Here is a 22363-nt window from a genome sequence, read left to right as displayed (position 1 = left end):
GTCGCGCGCCGTGCGCACACGCTGTGTTCTTGGGTCAAGGATGCGGTAGGCCTTCGAGCCCTCCGCGTAGCCAATGAACACCCCCGAGGTGCTCCTATCGTCGAGCTTGCTGATGTGGCCAAGCTCCTTGGTGAACGCGAGGCAGCCGAAGACTCGTAGGTGAGAGACCGCCGGCTTGCGCCCATGCCAAGCCTCGTACGGTGTCATCCCGTTGAGAGCCTTGGTGGGCGAGCGGTTGAGGATGTAAACCGCTGTCACCACCGCCTCTCCCCAGAAGACAGCTGGCATTCCTCTCTGCTTGAGGAGAGCCCGAGCCATCCCCACAACCGTCTGGTTGCGCCGCTCGACGACGCCGTTCTGCTGCGGGCTATACGGCGCGGAGTAGTGACGCTGAACGCCCTCATCCGCGCAGTACGATGCGAACTCAGCCGCCGTGAATTCGCCGCCGTTGTCGGTGCGCAGCACGCGCAGCTTGCGGCCGCACTCCGCCTCCGCAGCGACCTGCACACGCCTGATGGCGTTCGCAGCCTCTCCCTTGCTGCCAAGGATCATCACCCACATGTAGCGGGAGAGATCGTCGACGAGCAGCAAGAAGTAGCGTCGTCCTCCTGGTGTGGCTGGTGTCACCGGGCCACACAAGTCCCCATGCACGAGCTCGAGCCTCTCCTTGGCTCGGAAGCTCGACTGCTGGGGAAAGGGGAGTCGTCTCTGCTTTGTCAACACGCAGACATCGCAGAATTGCTCCACATGGTCAAGGCACGGCAGGCCTCGTACCATCTCCTTGGCGCTGAGCCGTTTCAGGGCTTCGAAGTTAAGGTGCCCGAAGCGCTCGTGCCACTGCCATGCCCCGTCGTCTCGACGAGCAGCAAGGCAGCAAGGTTGTGCCACCTTCACATTAAGGATGTAAAGCCGATTTGCACTCCTGCGTACCTTGGCAAGAAGGCGACGAGAGGGATCCCAGATCCTCATGACTCCGTGCTCGACCTCCACGCGCGAACCGTTCTCATCCAGCTGTCCCAAGCTGATGATAGAGTTCCTCAACGCGGGGATGTAGTAGACTCCGGTGAGCAGCCTGTGCTCACCAGACGCGGCGGTGAAGACGACTGAGCCGGCGCCCTTGATCTCTACGCCGGAGGCGTCCCCAAACTTGACGGAGCCTCGGACGCTAGAGTCAAGCTCGGTGAAGAACTCCCGTCGGCCGGTCATGTGATGAGTGGCGCCGGTGTCGAGGCACCATCCTTCGATCATGTCCTTGTTGGAGCCGTCGCCGAGGAAAGCGCGTGCTTTCGACTCATCAAGGTGGAGGAGTGCCGCTGCGGCCGGTGCCGCTGGAGATGGCTCGATGCTTGCATGTGCCAGGAGCAGGGCCTCCTCCTCCGCCTCCGCCTGTGCGACGTTGGCCTGGCCACGTCGTGGCTGCCGACAATCCCTGGCCCAGTGGCCAAGCTTGCCGCAGTTGTGGCAGCCGTCGTCTCGTGCCGGCTTCTTGTTGCCGACGGCGCCGCCTTGGGCACCTCCACGTGCACCACCCTCAGCATGTCCTCGCGCCCCGGCCTGGGCGCCTCCACGCGCCTTGCGCGGCTTGCCGCGTTTGCGGCCTCGTGTTGAGGAGGACTCCCCCTGCTTCTTGTCACCCTGGCAGGCCTCCCACTGCTCCCGAGTGAGATGTAGCTTCCCGCCGATAGTGATAGGCCCAGAGAGAGCCTGTGGTTCGTCGCCGTCGACCACCTTGAGGCGACCAATCGCCTCTTCGATCGTCATCGTGGAGAGGTCTAGCAGAGACTCGATCGAGCGAGCAATCTGCCTGTACTTCTCGGGGATGCAACGGAAGAGCTTCTCAACAGCTCTCTCCTCATCGTAGGTGTCGTCGCCGAACTGCACCATCTTCTGCAACAGAGTGTTGAGGCGGAGAGCAAAGTCATCAACATCCTCACCTGGCTTGAAGGCCAGGTTCTCCCACTCCTTGCGAAGTGCCTGCAGTGTGGTCTTGCGGGCACGATCGCTGCCGATGCGGGTCGCAGCGATGGCGTCCCAGGCCTCCTTGGCAGTCCGCTTCTGGGAAAGCGAAAACTGCATCTCGGGCGGGACTGCAGCAATGAGGGCATCCAGCGCCCGCCGATCCTCATGGTAGTCGACGTCGTCGTAACGAACTGCTTCCCACATGTGGCGAACCTGGAGCCGTACCCTCATCACCGCGGCCCACTCGACGTAGTTGGTCTTGGTGAGGGTAGGCCACCCACCGCCGGGACCGATGTCCCTGACAATGGCTTGGGCCATGCGACGACCATGGTACCGATCCGGGGAGGGAGAACCGCGCCGCCTGTAGAGGCCGCGATCTCCGTCGACTCGGTCGCCGCCGCCGGGAGCACCGCCGGCGCGTCTACGCCCGTCTGGGCTGCCGCCGCGTGCGCCCCCGCCTGGAGCGCCGTCAGCGTGTCGGCGCCTATCCGGGCTGCCGCCACGCGCGCCCCCATGGGGATGCGCGGCTGCCCACTGTGCCGCCTGCTCTCGCGCTGCTTCCCTCGCCAGCCTGAGCTCGTCGTCGGTGTTGTCGTCGACAGAAGCAGAGCTGCCAGCTCTACTGCCGCGCAGAATCTCGAGCTCTGTTGCCGCCGCACGTGCAGCATCCGCCGCCTCCGCTGCTTCTACTTCCGCTCTCGCCGCTGCCAGTTCCGCCGCCGCCAACCGTGCTGCCCTCGCCGCTGTCGCTGCAGCCGCTGCTGCTGCTCGCTCGCGTTCTTGTGCCGCGGCGACCTCGGCCTCCTGCTGGCGCCGCGCACTCGAAGTGGCCGAGCGTAGGGACATGGTGGGCTAGTGAGGGGTCGCTGCGTGTGGAAGAGGCTGTCTCAGACGAAAGGCTGCTCGTCTGAGCAGGGGAGGAAGGAACAGTTGGAGCTCTTGCTACCGACTGAGTGTGGGGAGAGGCACGGGAAGGAGATGAGCACGAGATGTTTAGGCTGCAGGATAGTTTGCCTCTGATACCAATTGTAAGTAGAGGGACTCTAACTCTCATCAGAGGATGACACTATGAGTTGGGGCAATTTTCTGTTTATTTCTTCAAACACTACACAATGCCATACCCGTCTAAGGGTCGGGATACATATTTATAGCCCAAGGGGCTGCAGCATATGCTTCCTAGAGTTGCGAATATGCTGTCCTACAAACTGCACTAACCACTAGGTGCTGTTGTACTCTAGTCAAAAGGAAAAACTGCAGCAAGCTGCTGTCCTCCAAAAGCTGAAACTGAAAAAAGGAGATGCCTGCAGGCTGTCCTCGCAGTCAAAAGACTGCTGCTGTGCTGCCTGCCGCAGTCCTTGCTGTCTGCTGCAGTCCTTGCAGTCAAAAACTGCTGTGTTGCTGCTGTCCTGCAGCAGAGATGCTGTGCGGACTGCGGACTGTCCTCCACACATGACTTATTCCATCAGATATGTCTCTTTGCTGACAGGATCCCCTAACTCAGCATGGATCTGGTGATTTTTATCAATAGGAGAGCAACATGGACGGCACCCCAACATTCCAGTTTCTGTCAACAAGTCGAGGACATACTTTCGTTGGGAAAGAACAATTCCCTTCGATGATCGAGCAATTTCAATTCCAAGGAAATACCGAAGCAGTCCCAGATCCTTTATCTCAAATGCTTTCCCTAGCTTCTCCTTCAACCACTTGATCTCTTCCACATCATCTCCAGTGATCACAATATCATCAACATAAACAGCCAATATAGTGATAGATGAACCCTTGTGCTTGAAGAAGACTGTATGGTCAGCATTACATTGGGAATACCCCATACCACACACAACACGTCTAAACCTGTCGAACCATGCACGTGGTGACTGCTTCAGGCCATAGAGTGACTTCTTAAGTTTGCACACCTTCCCAACAGTCTGTCCATTCGCAAACCCAGGTGGAATTTCCATATAGACCTCTTCCTGTAGGTCACCATGAAGAAATGCATTTTTCACATCTAGTTGGTAAAGGGGCCATCCAAAATTAACTGCGCATGAGATCAAAGTTCTAACAGTGCCCATCTTTGCCACTGGTGCAAAAGTCTCATCATAGTCAATCCCATATGTTTGACTGTATCCTTTTGCGACCAGTCTTGCTTTGTACCTGTCTATCTTTCCCTCAGGGGTCTGTTTTACAGTGAAGATCCACTTACAGCCCACAGCCTTCTTCCCTTCTGGGAGCATAGCAAGTTCCCATGTTTTGTTCCTTATGAGAGCATGTAATTCTTCTTCCATAGCCTCCTTCCACCTTGGATTCTGTTTTGCACATCTCCAATCTTTCGGGATGGACACAGTCTGCAGGGATGCAATGAAGGTTCTATATGCAGGCGACACATGACAGTATGACATGTAGTTAGCTATATCATACTCAAAGCCAAAGCGAGATGGAGGTTTGCCAGCATTGATTCTATGATTCCTACGTTGTGCAAGGGGTAAATCAACATGTTCAGGAGAAGGAGTAGTATTACCCATTTTAGGCAGGGGCGAGGAGTTTGATGGAGAGAGACCTGAGGAGAGATCTAGGACTGGAGATGCAGGTGATTGAGGCTCTGGCTGCATGAGTTGCTCCCCCTGATTTTTATACCGCCTTCTTTGATACACTATTACTTGTTTCTCATTAGTCTTCATATCATCTATCCTTACTTCTTTATCTTGATTCCCTCCTGTGTAGTCTCTTGGACATGGAATTGTCCCAACAATTACAACTTCATTGTCATCATGAACCTCATTCCTTTCCTTGGAACCATTAGTCTCATCCACAAGAGATGGGATTCTCCCAACAATTGCCTCTTCTTGTGTACTATTCTCTCCTTCTTTAGTGTCAATTCCACCCTCTCTACAGTCACTTTCATTGACTGAAGAGAACTCATCAAAGAAGTGATCAAGATCACACTTGTTTGAATAGTATGGTTCAAATTCACGGAAAGTCACATCCATACTTACAAATAACCTTCTCCTAATAGGGTCCCAACACTTGTATCCCTTTTGTGTAGATGCATAACCAACAAATACACACTTAACGGCTTGAGGATCCAATTTACCCACTGAAGGTCGATTGTCATGCACAAAGCAAACACAACCAAAAACTCTAGGTGGGACTTTAAACTCACGTTGTTCCCATAAGAGTTCAGCAGGTGATCTCATACCCAGTACCCTAGATGGCATGCGATTGATCAGATATGCAGCTGTCATCACTGCCTCACTCCAGAGATACTTAGGCACATTCATTTGAAACATCAGAGACCTTGCCACTTCTAACAGGTGTCGATTCTTTCTCTCGGCCACACCATTCTGAGAAGGTGTACCAGGACATGTGGTTTGATGAATAATCCCTTGATCTGAAATGAATGAGATAAACTCATTGTTCACATACTCAGTTCCATTATCAGTGCGAAGGATTTGAATCTTGGCATTAAATTGATTAGTGACCAGTTTGTAGAAATCCTTGAAACATCGAAGTTGACAAACCATTTAAAGCCACTCACAGATGTAGTTGAGCAAGGACCCCAAACATCAGAATGTATTAACATAAATGGATCACTGCTACGAAGTCCAATACTAGGGTAAGTAGATCTGGTGTGCTTGGCAAGCTCACATGCATCACACACAAGAGTTCCTTTCTCCATTCCCTTAAAGGATTCAGGGTACAATTTACTCAAGCTCTCAAAAGGTACATGTCCTAATCGACGATGTAGCAGCATGATTTCCCTTTTATTTCCTTCAGTTGTTGCTGACAAAGCTTGCTCCTCTTGACTGATGAACCATAGCCCATTACGCCTGACTCCAGTCCCAATCCTCTTCCCAGTTCTCTTCTCCTGAAAAACACATGATTGTTCATCAAATATAGCTAGACACTTAAACTGATCAATGATTGAGCTGACAGAGAGGAGATTGACTGGGAATGATGGTACATGCAAAACTGATGATAGATTAATGGATGGTGTACACTCTATAGACCCTACACCATGAATGAGTTGGGAGGTACCATCAGCAATTTGGACAGTTTCAGGATGAATAGAATGAGAGTATGTTTTAAAAGAGTCAATTAGTCCTGTGACATGTCTAGATGCTCCTGAATCTATTATCCAATCTCTATGACTTCTACATGAAGATGCAAGAGCTTGTGCCTGAGTACCTGCGCCCGAATGGGCGTAGTTGGCAAAGTTACCGAAGTGCTGGGTGGATGTAGTTGCCACAGAACCAAGAGGAGTGCTAGTTGGGCACTCAGATTCTTTTTCCTTATGCCATTCTTCCCACCGCTTAGCTTGTTCCCCAGTCAGGGTGATTGAGGGGGTGTCTTCAGTGACCACAACATTAACACGAGGGGCACCACGACCTCTACCCCTGGCACGGCCACCACGCCCCCTTCCATAGCCACCACGACCTCTTCCATAGGTACTACGAGTGGCTCCACGAGTTCCACCACCTCGTTCACCACTGCCACGAGGATGAGGACAATTGTAGCTCAAGTGTCCCTTCTCACCACAATTATAGCAGTCTCTATCATCAGTTGCAGTGTAGGCTGATTTCACAGAATCATTAGCTGTCATTACCCGGAGCCTGCTTTCCTCATTAATCATTGCTGACACAACCTCATCCATGGTAGGAAGACTCTCTTGGTGACAAAAGGCAGCTCTCCTGCTCTCAAAATCTGGATCCAGATTCTTTAGAAAGTGAGTCACTCTCCTGTCCTCTACCCACTTGTGGACAACTTGTGCATCCTGAGGACAAACCATTTGCAGAGGAGCGTAGTGATCTAGTTCTCCCCACAAATACTGAAGTTCACCAGCATATTGTTCCACTGGTCTCCCTGTCTGTTTCACTGCATCTGCCTTACTTTGGATCTCCATCATCATCATCACATTCCCCTTTCTTGAATACATATTGCTCAAGGTCTTCCAAATTTGTGCAGCAGTGCGCATGGCTTCAACCATCTTACTCACAGACGAAGACATGGATGCTAACAATTTTAATTCAGATGATATAGGCAAAGTCTTGGGGCCAATCATACCTAACCCCATGAGTTCCTGAATCATACTCCTCATCTCATTTCTCATCTCACTTTTTGTGATTAGTGGATCCTCTTCTTCCTTGTCACCACGAATCATTGCTCTTTTTTTAGCCTCTTCTTCCAACCTTTTTGCTTCAGTCTCCTCTGGACTCATCATCATTAATGCCCACAAACACTAAAACGAACCAGGCTTCCTTCCCTTCTCTCTATCAGTAGTACCTTCAACCTCTGCAGCAACACCACCTCCACTAGACGTAGCAGCAGCACCCTCTCCCTGCAGCAGCACTTCCTCTTCCACCGCTACCTGAACGCACACTGCAGGGCTGCACCAGGGAGAACCCGCCTGACGTCCTCGCCCTCCGGGTCCACCAGACGAGCTCGGGGCAGCCGATGGACAGGAGCTGAGTGCTCACGCAGGGCTGTTGGGTTGCAGCGTGCCGGGTACGGAGCTGGCGGCTGCCGCAGCCGAGCGTGGAGACGAAGAGGCGGCCCAGGATAGCAGCCTCGAGCTCAGCTTCGGCCTCCCTGCAGACTTCGCCCGGCCTTCAGATTTGGACGCCGCCAGGGAGGAGACGATGGTGGCTGGCGGCGGCCATAGAGGCACCGAGAGAGGGAGGAGGACGGAGCAGGAGGCAGACCCAAGCGTGGCAGCGAAGAGCCTCTGCGCGAGCGGCAGCACAACAGCGCCGTCCAGCACCAGCACAGTCGCGGACGGGAGGCGGCGCGCGGCGGAGAGGCAAACCCTAGCTCGATACCATGTTTACTTTTCTGTGTGTTGCCTCACCAGCACACACCCACACGCTTTATATCTGCATTATGCACAAAAGTCCATTACAAATGTTCTAATTCTAACAACATATCCTATGTTCTTTTGCTACTCATCGATTGATAAACATAAAGAAGGAAAATATTACGAGCTTGAACACCAGTGAGCATCAAGACCTAGCTCCCTCTCATCTCTTGGTTGTGGGAGTTCTAGCCTACTGATCCTAACCCCCCTTTATGCTTGCCCTTTGTAGAGGAAATTCTATTGGCTTGGAATCAGTCTGAATCCAATCGAATGGACGCCTTAAAACGTTACTCAACCACTCCTTTTTATAGTGCAAGGGAGGAGAGATATAACATGAACCTCAGATCTCACTGGCTAAAACCCAACTACTCTGTTCTTATCCTGTCCGTGAAGTTGTACTAGGGCCAATTCCCTGTTCATGGCATAGTGTCGCAGTGTTAGAGGTATCCTTTCCTAGACTACCAGTGTTAGAGATATCCTTTTCCAGGCGGTAGCCATACCTGCCACAGGGGCAGGTATGATACGTCACATCTACGAACATCAGGGTCTGTGCTGTTCAGTACAATGTAGTTGGTAGTAGATGTAGCCTTTTGTACAATTATATTTTATGGTACACCACGCGTGTGCACGTGTGGCTATAGGATCAGTGCACATACTGTATAGTAGTTTTAAGTACCCTGCAACCTAATTCGTGTCAACAACATGCTCGTCAGACCTGTAATGTTGCCCATCACACATTTAATTTGTTGTACCTTAGTCCTATTCATGAAGCTAACACTAAGGAGTAGCGTGCAGGCCTTTAGATATGGGACCCCTTTCCTAGGGCTGTACCATCCTTGGTGGGTCTAGTCACATCCTTCTGTTTTTGTGACATGATTATACTTAGTTGTGCCAAGTTCTTTACTCCCATGGGGCTCTAGGTCCCAAATGTCTGGAGCTTGGCCGCTCTCACGACATGAGTTCGAAGACTCTTAGGGACCTCACGACCGGTAGAGGGCCTTAAGTGTCTATGTGATGTTAGTGCTCGAGGGAAGAATTACCTCGAGCACTCATAGCCTTCTTATCACCCCGAGGTGTCTAAGGTGAAGAATGGGCGTGTTTTGGTGGGTTCTGCTTGCGTGATGTGCATCTTGTTGAGGCATACATCACAAGACGTTGAGGCCAGCCCCATCATCAACCAGGACATGCCTAAGCTTGATGTCGTTGATGGTGGGGTAGACGACAAGAGGAAGAATTCTTGTGCTTGCCATGTTATTGGGCAGTCAGAGAAATCGAAGAAGATCAGGTTATTGGCCCACTTGAGCGGCCTGATGGAGTGGTGCTGTGGGACAACAATGTGCATGTCTTGTTGCATGAGCTGCAGGTCTCGCTGGGAAATCAACTTCTCGATGGCTCCTTGGATGACATCCACCATCCGCTTTGGGTCTTGAAATTCCATGTCAATGTCATTCTCCTCAGAGGATGTGGTCCAAGCAATCTTGGGCTTCTGGCCTTTCCTTTTCTTTTGGGTCCCAAGCCTGCTTTTGTTGCTGCAGTTTGGGGGCGTCGTTGCTTCAGGCGCCTTTGATTGGGGCATTTTTGGTCATAGAGTTGGAAATGCTCGACTAGATCCTTGACTGTCCTACACTCAGCTAGGTCATGAGTGGTAGATCTGTGTCAGGTGGGGATAGTCTTTGCCCGGGAGGTTGGGTCGTTGTTGCCCTCTGTGGTAGCACAAACTTGGGGGACCCTAATACCTTGCCCTTCTTTCGGGGCTTGGTTTGGGAGGTTTTTGACCCCTGCAGTCCTGACTGCGTGTCACGGGGAGCGTGCCACGCTTTACCCATAGCGGTTCGTGCACACTTGTCTGCCAGAGAGAGCAACTCTTTGACGCCCTAGATATTGCGGGTGGCTAGCTTCTCGAGCATCTTCTCGTCACGTATGCCCTGTCGGAAGGCAACAATGACAGAGGCGACCGAGATGCCGGGATTGGTGTTTCGGACGCAAAAACGCTGCACAAAGGTGAGGATGGACTCACCAGGTTGTTGGTGTGGAGGTTAGATTGCGCTAGGCTGGGAGTAGGTTCCCTCAAAGTTGGACATGAACTGTCGATAGAGCTCTTCACAACACCATATGGAGGCCTTGGAGAGGTTTATGAGCCATGATTGAGCCGAGCTAGTTAGAGCCACATAGAAATAATTCGCCATAACCTTTTTGTCGCCCCTGATGTCGAGAAAAGTAGTGGCATAGATCTGAAGGAACTCGGTGAGATTGATCATCCCATTGTACTTCTCTAGGATATAGGGGTGCATTTTTTTCTGCTAAGCCACCTAGCGAAGCGTGGGGGCGAGGGCCATGCACCTGGCCCCGAACGAGTGATTCCTGTGGCCAACGTGCGTGCACGCAGGGGGCACAACAAGGGGCAAGGAACTATGGTTGGGTGTCCATGCCTTCATTGTGTAGACCCTAGGGCATGCCCTATGCTTCGTGGCGCTGTTCCTGTGGTTGGCATGGTGCTCGATGCTGATGTCAAGACGGCGACCAGAGCCACAGAGACCACGATTGGGGCCCGGGAGCACGTAGAAGGCACACTCCAGTTTGTTACAACCTTCTCTTGGTTGACCTTGACTGCAGTTATGAACCTAGCGGCGTCTTGTCGCCACTGCACAACAACTGCTTCATTGGCATCCGGGGCTGATGGGTTGCGGAGGAGCCTCCATGGCGTCAAGAGGGCTCTGAAGACATCATTGACACCAAAGTCAAGGCATCGATGAGCCCGTTGAGTTGACCAATGCAGGGAGGAGCCATGCTTGGAGGTTGCTTCCCCTTGGTTGCGACGCAAGGTTGGGTGAGTGACATGTGTAGAGCGGTCACTCTCCTCCACGGTCGTGAGGGCATGCGACATAGCGCCCCAAGGCACTGTGCACCCTAGCCGAGACGCGAGCCGAGGCCTGCCCTAGGGGGCAACACTATGTAGACCCACCGAGGCACATTTGGTGGGCGGAATGGTGAGGACAGTGTGAGATTTCGACACCTCTTCCGGTATGGCTCACGGTACGAGTTGCTAGAGGCTGGAGCAAATGTCAGATACAACTGCTCGAACTAGTGAATGTGCTGGGTTACTATGGTCGTGCTACACAAAAAACACGACAGACTCGAAAGGAAAAACATCGCTCCCTACCTAGCACGCCAAATGTTGTTACGCAACAACACCAGGGTACCTAGGTTGGGTATCAGAAAGAGAAAGAATTAGGGGGGAGCACGACACAAGTCGATGGTTGTGTTGATCCTGGGCACGAGTGAGCTAACACGTGGTCAGTTAAAGAGGTTCTGACTATAGTAGCGTAATACCCCATGTCCTCTTGGTACTCACCGATTGATGAACACAAAGGATAAAAAGATTATAAGCTCAAACACCAGTGGAAATCAAGACCTTCTAGCTCCCTCTCACCTCTTAGTTGTGGTAGTTCTAGCCTACTGATCCTAACCCCCTTTTATGCCTGCCACTTGTAGAGGAACTTTTATTGACTTAGGATCGATCTTTTTTTTATAGAACGCGCAAGAGAACTGCGCATCTTATATATTAGAGGAAAAGAAAACATTACAATAGAGGAGATGTTGTTGAGCAACTCTCCCAAAAACCCTCATAAACCCGAAGGTTATTACAGATTGGTGCTGAAACTTGACCCGACCTCGCCCAGGGCAGCAACTAAGCCCAAGCTCCCAAACTCCTTAGCTCCTGCTATTACCCAGCAAGCGTACTCATCCGAGAAACACCTAAAAATCCTGGGTAATGAAGGAGACTCCCCATGGAACACTGCTCTGTTTCTCTGAAGCCATAGACACCAAGCCCCAGGATGATCAGAGAGTTAAGCCCCTTTTTTCTGGTCTTGACAACCCTAAGGCTTGCCTTTCCCCACCAGTTTGCAAAATTCTCCTCATCAGTTGTCGGAGTGAGGTGCCCCAAGCCAATAGCAGCAAGAATTGTGTGCCAAAATTGTCGGGCAAAAATGCACGCAGTAAGGAGGTGCTGAATTGTCTCTTGGGCTTGATCACACATTGGGCAAACATCTGGGTGTGGCATTCCCCTCAACTGTAATCTGTCGGCTGTCCAACATTTGTTCCTTATTGCCAACCAAAGGAAGAACTTGCATTTAGGAGGAGCCCAGGTCTTCCATAATCTCTTCCAAGGCTCAAAAACAGTAGAACCGAAGAGAAGGACTTTGTAGCAGGATTTAGAAGAGAACAACCCTGATGCCTCGTGCCTCCAAACATGGCGGTCTTCCTCCTGAGAAAGCTGCACCTCCCCTAAAGTATCCCATAAGAGAAGAAAATGTTGAATTCCAATCAAGGAAAGGGGGGGGGGGTTTGATATGTGCTATCCATTGCCTGTTTTCAAGAGCCTGACTTAGGATCGATCTGAATCCCTCTCTTTTATAGTGTAAGGGAGGAGATGTTACATGAATATCAGATTCCATTGCCTAACACCAAATTACTCCATTCTTATCCTTTTCTTGGAGTCGTACCAGGGCCCACCCCCCCTACTTGTGGCATAATGCCAGATGTATCCTTTTCTAGGCGGTTGCCATACTCGTCGAGGGGTAGGGATGATATGTCGCATCTACGGGCAACGAGGCCCATGCCGTTCAGTACATTGTGGTTGGTAGCCGGTGTAGCCTTTTGTACTTCATTATATTTCATGGTATACAAGGCATGCACACATGTAGCAACATGATCAATACATGTACCATATAGTGGCTTTGAGTACCCTGAAGCCTAAGTCATGGCATCAACACGCTTATTAGGTCTATAATGTCATCCATCACACATTTAGTGTGTTGTACCTAAGTCTTATCCATTAAGCTAACACTAAGGAGCAGTCTGTATGCCTTTAGATGTGGGGCCCCTTGTTTGGGGTCATACCATTCTTAGTGGGCTCAGTCACATCTTTTGGTCTTCACGACAAGATTGTACTTGGCCGTGTCAAGTCCCTTGCTCTCATGGGGCTTCAAGCCCTGAAGGGTATGGGCCTGACCGATTTCGCGATATGAGATTGGGGACTTTTAGGGACCCCGGGGCTAACAGAAGGCTCCGAGAGTATAAGTGTTGTTAGTGCTCGAGGGACGGACTGCTCCGAGCACTCTAGCCTTCTTATCGCCCCAGGGCACGAGGGGCCCGCTGTACAAGTGGTAAATCAAGGGTGGGTTGAAGCCCTAACCTCTATCTGCCTTTTAGTGCTTTGGAAGGATTGAGTCGGCTACCCCAAACCTTGCCCCGCATTGCCCTCAAACTTATAGATCATGATTGGTTTAGGTGGCCCAACTGAGCCTGTATGAAATTTGGAGCCAAGCTGAGTTGGGAATGTATGCAATGGACCAGACTTGTTTGATTAGTTTCGTTTCTTTGTTCTGCTAGGTCCAATGCAAATTTTGATTGGTTGGCTGGGTAAGAAAGAAGCAAAAATAAAAATAGTTCATATAACAAGTGAGATCTAGTTTTGTTTATAAAATGTCAGGAACACAAAAGTGAAATCGGTTTCTTAATTGGATGCATTAATCCTTGGGCAGTTCCCTACAGCATAAGGTGCCTTGGGTACTTGGCCATTTATTTTCCTCCTTGGGCATTAGAGGCAGTTGATAAGATTAGAAAGGGTTTTCTTTGGCAAGATCGCAAGGAGGTCAAGGGAGGACACTGTCTGGTTGCCTGGGGGAGGCTGTGCAGACCCCTCCATCTGGGAGGTTTGGGAATTTCTAGTTTGAAGGAATTATGCTGGGTTCTCCGTATGAGATGGTTGTGGCTACATAAAATTGATCCAGGCAGGCCTTGGGCAAACCTCCCTATACAAGTTCCTAAAAAGGCAGGATCTTTCATCTCCACTGTTTTGGTCTCAGAAGTGGGAAATGGAGCACACACTCTGTTCTGGACAGATAAATGGCTCTTGGGTCAGAATGTGTGCAATCTAGCGCTTAGGTTATTCACCATCATTCCCAAAAGGATTGCTAATAGGAGAACTGTCCTCGAGGCTCTTTCCAACAGAAACTAGATATCTGATATAAAGGGTGCCTTGTCTGTTGGAGTTATAGTGGAATACTTGAACCTTCGGGAGATTCTATCAGAAATAGTGTTGCAGCCTGAAGTGGAAGATAAGCATGTATTCAATATTGCAGCAAATGACAATTATTCGGCTAAGTCGGCTTATGATGGTCTTTTTGTTGGATCAACGTCCTTTGGTCACTACCATCTGGTATGGAAAACCTGGGCACCTCCAAAGTGTCGGTTTTTCCTTTTTGCTGGCGGCAAATAAGAGATGCTGGACTGCTGACAGGCTTGCTAAGAGAGGTTTGGATCACCCAGCTAGGTCTCTTATGTGATCAGTAAGCTGAAACTATTGACCATATCCACTTGTCTCTTGTGTGTTCACAAGAGTGTTCTGGTTTAACTACCTTAAACCTTTTGGTTTTCAAAGGCTGGCTCCTCAGCTAGGGCTTTCATCTTTCATGATTTGGTGGGAGCAAATATCAGGAATGGTCACTAGTCTTCCTGGAAAAGGTCTCAACTCACTTGCTGCCTTGGGGGCATGGACAATTCGGAAACTTAGAAATAGTTGTGTTTTTGATGGTTGTACTCCTAGTTTGCATTTGCCCCTTAGGTTAGCTAGGGAGGAGAGGCAGTCTTGGGAAATGGCTGGAGCTAAAGGTCTTTCATACCTTGCTGCCCTCCTTCCTGAAGACTAGGGTGTTGCTGGGTGAGTTTGATGGATCTTTTCAGTTTTCTGTGTTTTTGGCCTCCCTAAGGAGACCTTGTACCTTGTATCATGTCTCTTTGACCTGTATTTCTTTCTTCTTCTTAATATATTGAGGCGCAGTTCGCTTGCATTTTCTAAAAAAAACTTTGGATAATTTACCCTTGGAGCTTTGGAGGTCCTGGGGCATTAAGGGTCCCGGGCCTCAGAGCGCCCTAGGGCTTGGAGGGCCATGGGGTCCTCTGTATTTTTGAATGGTCATTTCATTAGAATATTTTTGTAAACATGTCACCCGGTGTCGGGCCTTGGGAGCAATGGTTTCGTTATGGTGGGTCCCGTAGTTAGTCTTCTGTGTTTGGGATCCTTGAAGGCGTCTTTGCAATAGCGGGGGTATGACTTTCCTCAAGTGTTGGCAGGGATATTTAGTGGGTTCTTGTGCATAATCATATGCTTGTTCCAGAAGAATATATAATAGTACCCCTTCATTACAACGTACCCTGTGATATTTGCTTGTTTCTGATCATATAATCATGTGACTTTTTGGGTCAAATGTTGATAATTTTCCATACCTGAAACTAGTTGATTTCAAATTGTCGATGCCAAATAGTGAAGCCATGTCTCGCTGCTTTAGAAAATTTTGGCATATTGAATTTATATTTGGCTGCTTACTCTGATATCAATTGATGAACACATTTTGGAAACATAGAGAGATCATAAATATGAATCTTTGCTTAAATCTTTAATGAGTCTATTTATTTCTATCATAGCCTTCATTTAATTCAAGAGAAGCCAATCAATAGGCATCGAGTTACTTATTTTGTGAACTGTGGTTGTAATGACATGTCTGTGAACAAGTTCCATGTTTTTAGTTAATTATTGTAATGATCTAGCATGTGGCGTTTCAGTCTTCTGAACTGGACATCTGGTATGACTTCTACAGCAAAGTAAGTTCATTGCGGCAAAGGAAGGGAAGGAACGTGGTTTGATTGATGCCCTTTGCTCTCCTGATGAATTGATAAAGACATCACGTCTTTGGGCTCTGGAAATTGCTAATTGCCGTAAACCTTGGATGAGATCTCTTGGCAGAACAGATAGGCTTGGATCACTATCTGAAGCTCGTGCTGTATTAAATGCAGCAAGACAGCAAGCAATGAAGGTTGCACCAAACATGCCACAGCACCAGGCCTGCCTTGATGTAATGGAAGAAGGCATATTATATGGAGGTCAAGCTGGTGTTTTGAAGGTATGTGTCTGTACCTGCTTCTTTCAAATAGGGAATTGAGGCGAGAATATCTACTATTTTCAACTTCTCTTAGTTATACAACTAGCTAGGCATCTTATTTCTCAAGAATTTCCATAGGCTATGTAAAACACTTATATATGTGTGAAATAATCCTGCAATGGAGTGTAGGCTGTCTTAGCTTTTATTTTGGCATTTGTGCTGGGATCAATGCTCTTTGACTAAAAATAGTAAACACCTTACAATAGTGGATGGTACATTCCTGTTTCTTCTGCTTTTAATTACAGCCTATTTACATGTTTACTTAACAGACACCAATAAATGCAGGAAGCCAGGGTTTTCAAGGAACTGGTGGTAGCACCAACATCAAAGGCTCTTGTCCATGTTTTCTTTGCACAACGTTCCACGACAAAGGTTGTCTTAGTGTAGTTTACCTTTCTTTTGTGATTTACCATCAAATCATCATCCAGTCCTTGAATACCTTCAAACCTCATATGCATCACCCTTTCCTTTTAATTATTTGGAAATGTTTATGCAGAATTTGTTCATTTGTATTGTAGTAACATGATTGGATTTCTTCAATTAGAAAAAAATAATAAAAAACCTGTAGATGAAGACAAGTTCAGTGAAGCTGAATTGCTGCAGTGATTTATGCTTCTGATTCTGTATAGGTGCCAGGTGTAACTGATGTTCAACTGAAACCAAGGCCAATTAGAAAAGTTGCTGTTATTGGTGGTGGTCTGATGGGCTCTGGAATTGCTACATCACTTCTTGTTAGCAATATTTCTGTTGTGCTCAAGGAAGTGAACCCTCAGTTTCTGCAAAGGGGAGAGAAAATGATAGCAGGCAATCTCTTTATACAGCTGTTGCATTTCTTGAGAAAATGTTCTAATTTATCTATGCCTTTTTGAGTTCTCCATGTGCTTGAGCTTTGGGATTGTCTTTAAAGTTAAATTTATAAGTTACCTTACTGGTAAATCTAACAACCTTTGTAACAGGTAATCTTGAGGGCCTGATAAAAAAAGGTTCACTAACAAAGGATAGGATGCACAAGGCCATGTCGCTTTTCAAGGGCGCTTTGGATTATTCAGATTTCAAGGATGTTGATATGGTTATTGAGGTTAGTGTTCATATGTTTTTTTGAATCTGTTGCGATTGAACTACGTTTTGTGTTCATGAATCTCATGAGAACTGTATTTAGTTACATAATTCATGTGTACATGTTCATAGAATATTTGTTTGTTAGGTTGGTGTGACACATTCCTCTCTTGCAGGCTGTTATTGAGAAGATTCCTTTGAAGCAATCGATATTTTCTGACATTGAAAAAATCTGTCCGAAACATTGCATACTTGCGACAAACACATCCACCATTGATTTGAATGTTGTTGGCGAGAAGACAAATTCTCAAGATAGAATTATAGGGGCTCACTTTTTCAGGTTTGTGAATTCTGATTACTGGATTTGTGGAAGATCTTAAATACTAGCGGTGCAAAAGCTAATAACTTCTGGAGTACGAGTAGTCGAGTATGCTTATGAAGTATGGGTTAACACATTTATTAAAATACAAAAATGTACTGCAGTATTTCAGTTGAACTACAGATTTCTAATATCCACACATTGCTGATGCTATTATGCTATGTTATTTTCAGCCCTGCTCATATTATGCCCTTGCTTGAAATTGTCCGGACGGAGAAGACATCACCACAAGCTATCCTTGATCTCATCACTGTTGGGAAGATAATAAAGAAGGTCCCTGTTGTGGTCGGCAACTGCACAGGATTTGCAGTCAACCGTACATTTTTTCCTTACACACAGGCTTCTCATCTTCTAGTTAGTCTTGGTATTGATGTTTTCAGAATTGATCGAGTAATAAGCAGCTTTGGCATGCCAATGGGACCTTTTCAGTAAGTGCTTTGGCTCTGTTTCCTAACATTTGTATGATGACCATTATAAATGTTCATCTTGAAAAAGGATTTAATTTTACAAAATTACGTAGGAAGTGCAACTCATACAAAAAGTTAATGAAACTATCCTTGTGAAGTCATACCACATTTTTTACTAAACTGTGTCAGGCTTCTGATTTATATCATTATAGGTTGAACCAAGAGATGAGTACGGTTAAAATGTATCAGGTAATCTTGAGGGCCTAGTTAAAATGTAGAAGGTGCTACTCTGGGGCTTGAACCATTGTGAATGTATTCAGTACTAGATTACTTGTCCAAATTATCTTCCTTTTTTAGATGGGAACCAACCATCACCTGGTTAAAATGAGTTTGGTTCAGGCTCTTTGACGCTTGGAGGACCAAGAGATGAGTTTGGTCCCAAGAAACACAAGTAGACTGATGGGTATCCAGGCACCTGGCCCAGTCGGCATCAGTGTAGATGATTAGCTCATGGGTGGAGCGTCGAAGGTGGAGGTCGTAGTTGATAGTACTCCAAAGATACCGAAGGATCTACTTGACCACACCCAAGTGTGGCTCACGAAGATTGTTGAACGACATATGCGATGTCGAGCCTGGTGAAGGTGAGATACTGATAAGCATCGCTGCATCGGCGAGGCTACGGTAGGCAATGGGGTCACTGACAGGAGCGCCATCTCTAGAGAGCTTGGCCTGCGTGTCCACCGAGGTCACACAGGGTTTGTAGTTCAGCATGCTAGCCCGCTTGAGGATGTCCAGGATGGCAGGATGTACTGCCACTACTGGAGGAAGAGGCCCTTGGAGCGACGCTCAACGACAATTCCCTGAAAGTGATGAAGGGGCCCCAAATCCTTCATGGCGAACTAATGCTGAAGAGCGGCGGTGATCCGGTGTAGGAGAGCCGAAGAGCAGGTAGTGAGCATGATGTCATCAACACAGAGGAGCAGGTATACAGTGTCATTAACACGTCGATAGATGAATTGAGATGTGTCCGACTTGGCCTCGACAAAATCAAGAGAGAGCAGATATGTGGTGAAGCGTCTGTACCAAGTGTGAGGGGCTTGTTTCAGACCATAGAGGGACTTGTTGAGTTTCCATACAATATCAAGGTGAACATGATCAACAAAGCCAGTAGATTGATTGCAGTAGGTCTCAGTGAGATTCCTATGAAGAAAGGCATTCTTGACATCCAATTGATGAATTGGCCAAAAACAGGAGAGTACCAAAGTGAGGACGGTACGACCGGTAGTAGGCTTCACGACAGGATTGAACATCTCGTTGTAGTCAACATCAGAATGTCGAGTAAACCCCTGGAGAACCCAATGGGTCTTGTACCGATCCAAAGAGCCATCCACCTTCCGCTTATGTGTCCAAACCCACTTGCCAGTCACTACATTGCCACTTGGGGGATAGGGAATTAGATACTAGGTGTGATTGGCAAGAAGGGCCTGATACTCTTCCTCTGTAGTACACAACGTCAATAAGGATCGAGACATGCCTATACGTGATGTGGTAGCAGGCACCAGAATGGGACTGAGCGAGTGATCCAAGTAAGGAAGTGATCATAGCGCTTGTTGAGGCCGCAGAGGAGGTTGAGGACGAGCATGTGATTGAAGACAGAAGACGGGCTCCTCGAGGTCAGAGAGGGAGGCTGCCATGCGCTTCATTTGACGACAGTATTCGGTGACAGAGAGGTTCCCTTGCAGAAAGTTCGAAAAGCAACATCAAGGTGGAGAGCACGAGCCTCACGGTTGTCGAGGAACTGCTCCTCGATGGCAACCCAAGCCTAACGGGCAGTGCCACCATGCCAACATCCTACAACTCAACAGTGACGGTCCCCAAGGATCTACGAGAGGACCACACTATTCATCTGCCACCAGGATGGGATAGTGAGGGATGCAGCGTTGGTGAGGACATGGTCATCTATAGGGCGTAGCGCTGGACAGTGAGGAGGAATGGAGGATGAAGTGACACTAATGGGCGCAAGTGGAGAAAGCTGGGTCGAGGATGGGAACCGGAGAGTGGATGTTGTAGACACCCGCCGCCTGGGCATGGAAGTTAGTTATAACTATGGCCTCATACTCTGAGGGAGGAGCGACCATCGGGGGCGCTGGCAGGGGCTCAATATATGGGGGCCGAGCAGGTGACGTTTAGCATTGGCTAGCTGTCGGGCGAAGGCATCCACCTCGGTGAGTCGCCCTCCCAGGCGAGGGCAGCAACACATTTGCATTTTCGAGCAGCGACAACAGCCGTCTTAGCAGTGGTGAGGGCTGCGACCAAGGTGGGGTTAGTGGCGACAACGCCGAAGGGCAGAAGTGCGTCAGAGTCGTTGACCAGAGTGGTAGGGGCCAGTGCCTCATCGGTCAGGGTGGTTAGCCACATGGCTGGCCAGACCCCCAAACGCGTGAGGAAGGTCTGGCACGGCTAGCCAGGATGCGGCCGCGGTCGCAACTGGGACAAGGGTGGCTGACGCGACCACTGTGGTCCAGCGGTGGGAGAGGAGGGGAGGGGAAGGTGGCGCCCCGGCCATAGGGAGGGGCAGTTGATGGTGGCCAGGAGAAGTGACTGCTTGGGAAGGGAGGGAGGGAGAGAGAGAAACTGGTTTTGATACCATGTTGGAAGCCCTAACCCTAATCAGGGTGGGCTGTGTATATATATTAGAAAAGGAGTACATGGGCTGAGCCAAGGTCCATAACCCTTATACTGATTACAATAAGAAATACAAGCATCTAACAATTCTTCCTTGCTGTCCTATAGACTCCAAGATGTGGCTGGGTATGGAGTGGCTTTGGCAGTAAAAGATATCTACGCTGATGCCTTTGGAGAAAGAAATTTGGGCTCTAACCTTGTGGGCCTGATGGTAAAGGATGGACGACAAGGTATACTTCGTAACCTATTTTTGTTTATTTCATAATTTGATCTTATCTTATATGATGGCACAAACCAGTCAATATATGAAGGCTCATTTTGTATATTTTCTTGAGAAGTGAAAATTTCAAATTATTGTTTTACAGGAAAGGTGAATGCCAAAGGTTACTACATTTATGAGAAGGGTGCGAAGCCAAAGCCAGACCCTAGTGTTAAGCATGTGATCGAGGAGTACCGAAAGCAGGCAAACACAATGCCTGGTGGAAAGGTATTGTTCTCACTCCTGTCTAGCACATAGCTTGTGCATTTATTAGAATTTTCACTATTCCTGTGTTGAGTAGGATCCTTATTTGACCAAATATATTTTTTGCAGCCTGTTACTTTAATGGATCAAGATATTTTGGAGATGATTTTCTTCCCAGTTGTGAATGAGGCATGCAGGGTTATGGATGAAAATGTTGTAATTCGAGCTTCCGATCTTGATATTGCTTCTGTTCTTGGAATGGGCTTTCCCAAATACAGGTAAGAATTGCTTGAATTTTTAACTGTATTTATATGTTTATATAGTTACCTCTGTACAAAAAATATTTTTTACTTTCTTCCATTGAACCTGCAGTTTTCATCTCTGGCACATTCATTTTTGCTCATGTTTGCCAAATGAATTTACAATTTGAATCCATGGATCCCAAATCTCACTAAAACCACAGGTTGATGATACTCATGGAGGAACACTTAAATAGATCATATTAGACAAAACACAATGGGTGAGATAAGTGGCATGTCTTAAACCTTAGCACCTGCGAAAGGGCCTCTAGCCGAGTTAGATAGGTGGTCTAAGTAGCAATCCTCAGGTTCTGGGTTCGACTCCCCGTGGGAGCGAATTTCAGGCTGTGGTTAAAAAAATCACCTCGTCTGTCCCACGCCAAAGCACAGGTCTAAGGCCCGGTCCCCGTTGCGGTCGCGGTCGTTTCTCACATGGGCTATGTATGGGTGAGGCAGGGGTTCAGGGGTTTTCTCGACCTGCGTTTGAAGGTCTTCTTCTTAATATAATGACCGGGTGCTGTCTTACCTCCCGCGGGTTGAGTTTTTTTTTAAAAAAAATTAGCACCTTGCTAATGCACTGATACAACAATAATTACGTGGGCTAAACTACCATCCTATGATTGTGTGGCATATGGTATCTAACATGTGTATAGTTTATCTAGTTATTGATCTGGTTCCTCATTGTTTGAAATGTCTGAGACTCCTGTATATACTTGACTTTTATGTAGTTCTTTAGAGAGTTCTTTTAATATCAAACCAAATTCTATCTTTACATCATGCAAGCGTCCACATCACTCAGTGTCAATACAATATCGACCTCTTTTAATGCAATGATTATTGTCCTCAATTTACCATTTATGCATTTCCTGATTTCCACACTGTATTGTTTATGGATTTAAGGTGGTATGGTATGGTGCTTATTATGAGTATTTAGTTTGAATTTACTTTTTTTTCCAGGGGTGGTCTTGTCTTCTGGGCTGACACTGTTGGAGCGCCTTACATACATTCGAAGCTAAGCAAGTGGGCCGAAATGTATGGTCCCTTCTTCAAACCTTCATCGTATTTGGAACAACGAGCTAAAAGTGGTGTACCATTGGTAAGCTCTCACTGCCACTCAGCACTCATGAGTGTGTACCTTATAAGACGTCTGATTCTTTGCTAATCAATGTTGGGTCTGCAATTTAATATAGATGCACATAGATATTCCAATTTGATATAGATGCGATTTTACCTCTGATCTTGTGCTAATCATTTAGCACAAAAT

At 48.0% G+C, this 22363-nt stretch overlaps 2 protein-coding genes across 2 annotated transcripts in view; one reads left to right on the top strand and one right to left on the bottom strand.

Annotated features, from left to right (window-relative positions):
• Positions 1 to 22363, top strand: part of LOC100281695 (uncharacterized) — a 28146-nt gene that overhangs the window by 5332 nt on the left and 451 nt on the right. Inside the window, exons 8-17 of the mRNA NM_001368081.1 lie at positions 15469 to 15771; positions 16096 to 16182; positions 16440 to 16614; positions 16767 to 16888; positions 17043 to 17206; positions 17419 to 17673; positions 20446 to 20567; positions 20703 to 20824; positions 20930 to 21078; positions 22057 to 22195. Of these exons, the coding sequence (NP_001355010.1) occupies positions 15469 to 15771; positions 16096 to 16182; positions 16440 to 16614; positions 16767 to 16888; positions 17043 to 17206; positions 17419 to 17673; positions 20446 to 20567; positions 20703 to 20824; positions 20930 to 21078; positions 22057 to 22195 (1638 nt within the window). The remainder of the gene's footprint in view (positions 1 to 15468; positions 15772 to 16095; positions 16183 to 16439; positions 16615 to 16766; positions 16889 to 17042; positions 17207 to 17418; positions 17674 to 20445; positions 20568 to 20702; positions 20825 to 20929; positions 21079 to 22056; positions 22196 to 22363) is intronic.
• LOC111589344 (uncharacterized) lies at positions 5733 to 14526 on the bottom strand. The gene is made up of 2 exons (XM_023300183.2): positions 6142 to 14526; positions 5733 to 5821 (listed from the first exon to the last, which is right to left on the bottom strand). The coding sequence occupies exons 1-2, from the start codon at positions 7175 to 7177 to the stop codon at positions 5778 to 5780; spliced, it is 1080 nt and encodes a 359-aa protein (XP_023155951.1). The 5' UTR covers positions 7178 to 14526; the 3' UTR covers positions 5733 to 5777.

The sequence above is a fragment of the Zea mays genome, chromosome 5 (genome assembly GCF_902167145.1).
Source record: "Zea mays cultivar B73 chromosome 5, Zm-B73-REFERENCE-NAM-5.0, whole genome shotgun sequence".
NCBI classification, from domain to species: domain Eukaryota; kingdom Viridiplantae; phylum Streptophyta; class Magnoliopsida; order Poales; family Poaceae; genus Zea; species Zea mays.
Note: the sequence above shows the minus strand (reverse complement) of the source record. Positions and strands in the feature narration are given on the sequence as shown.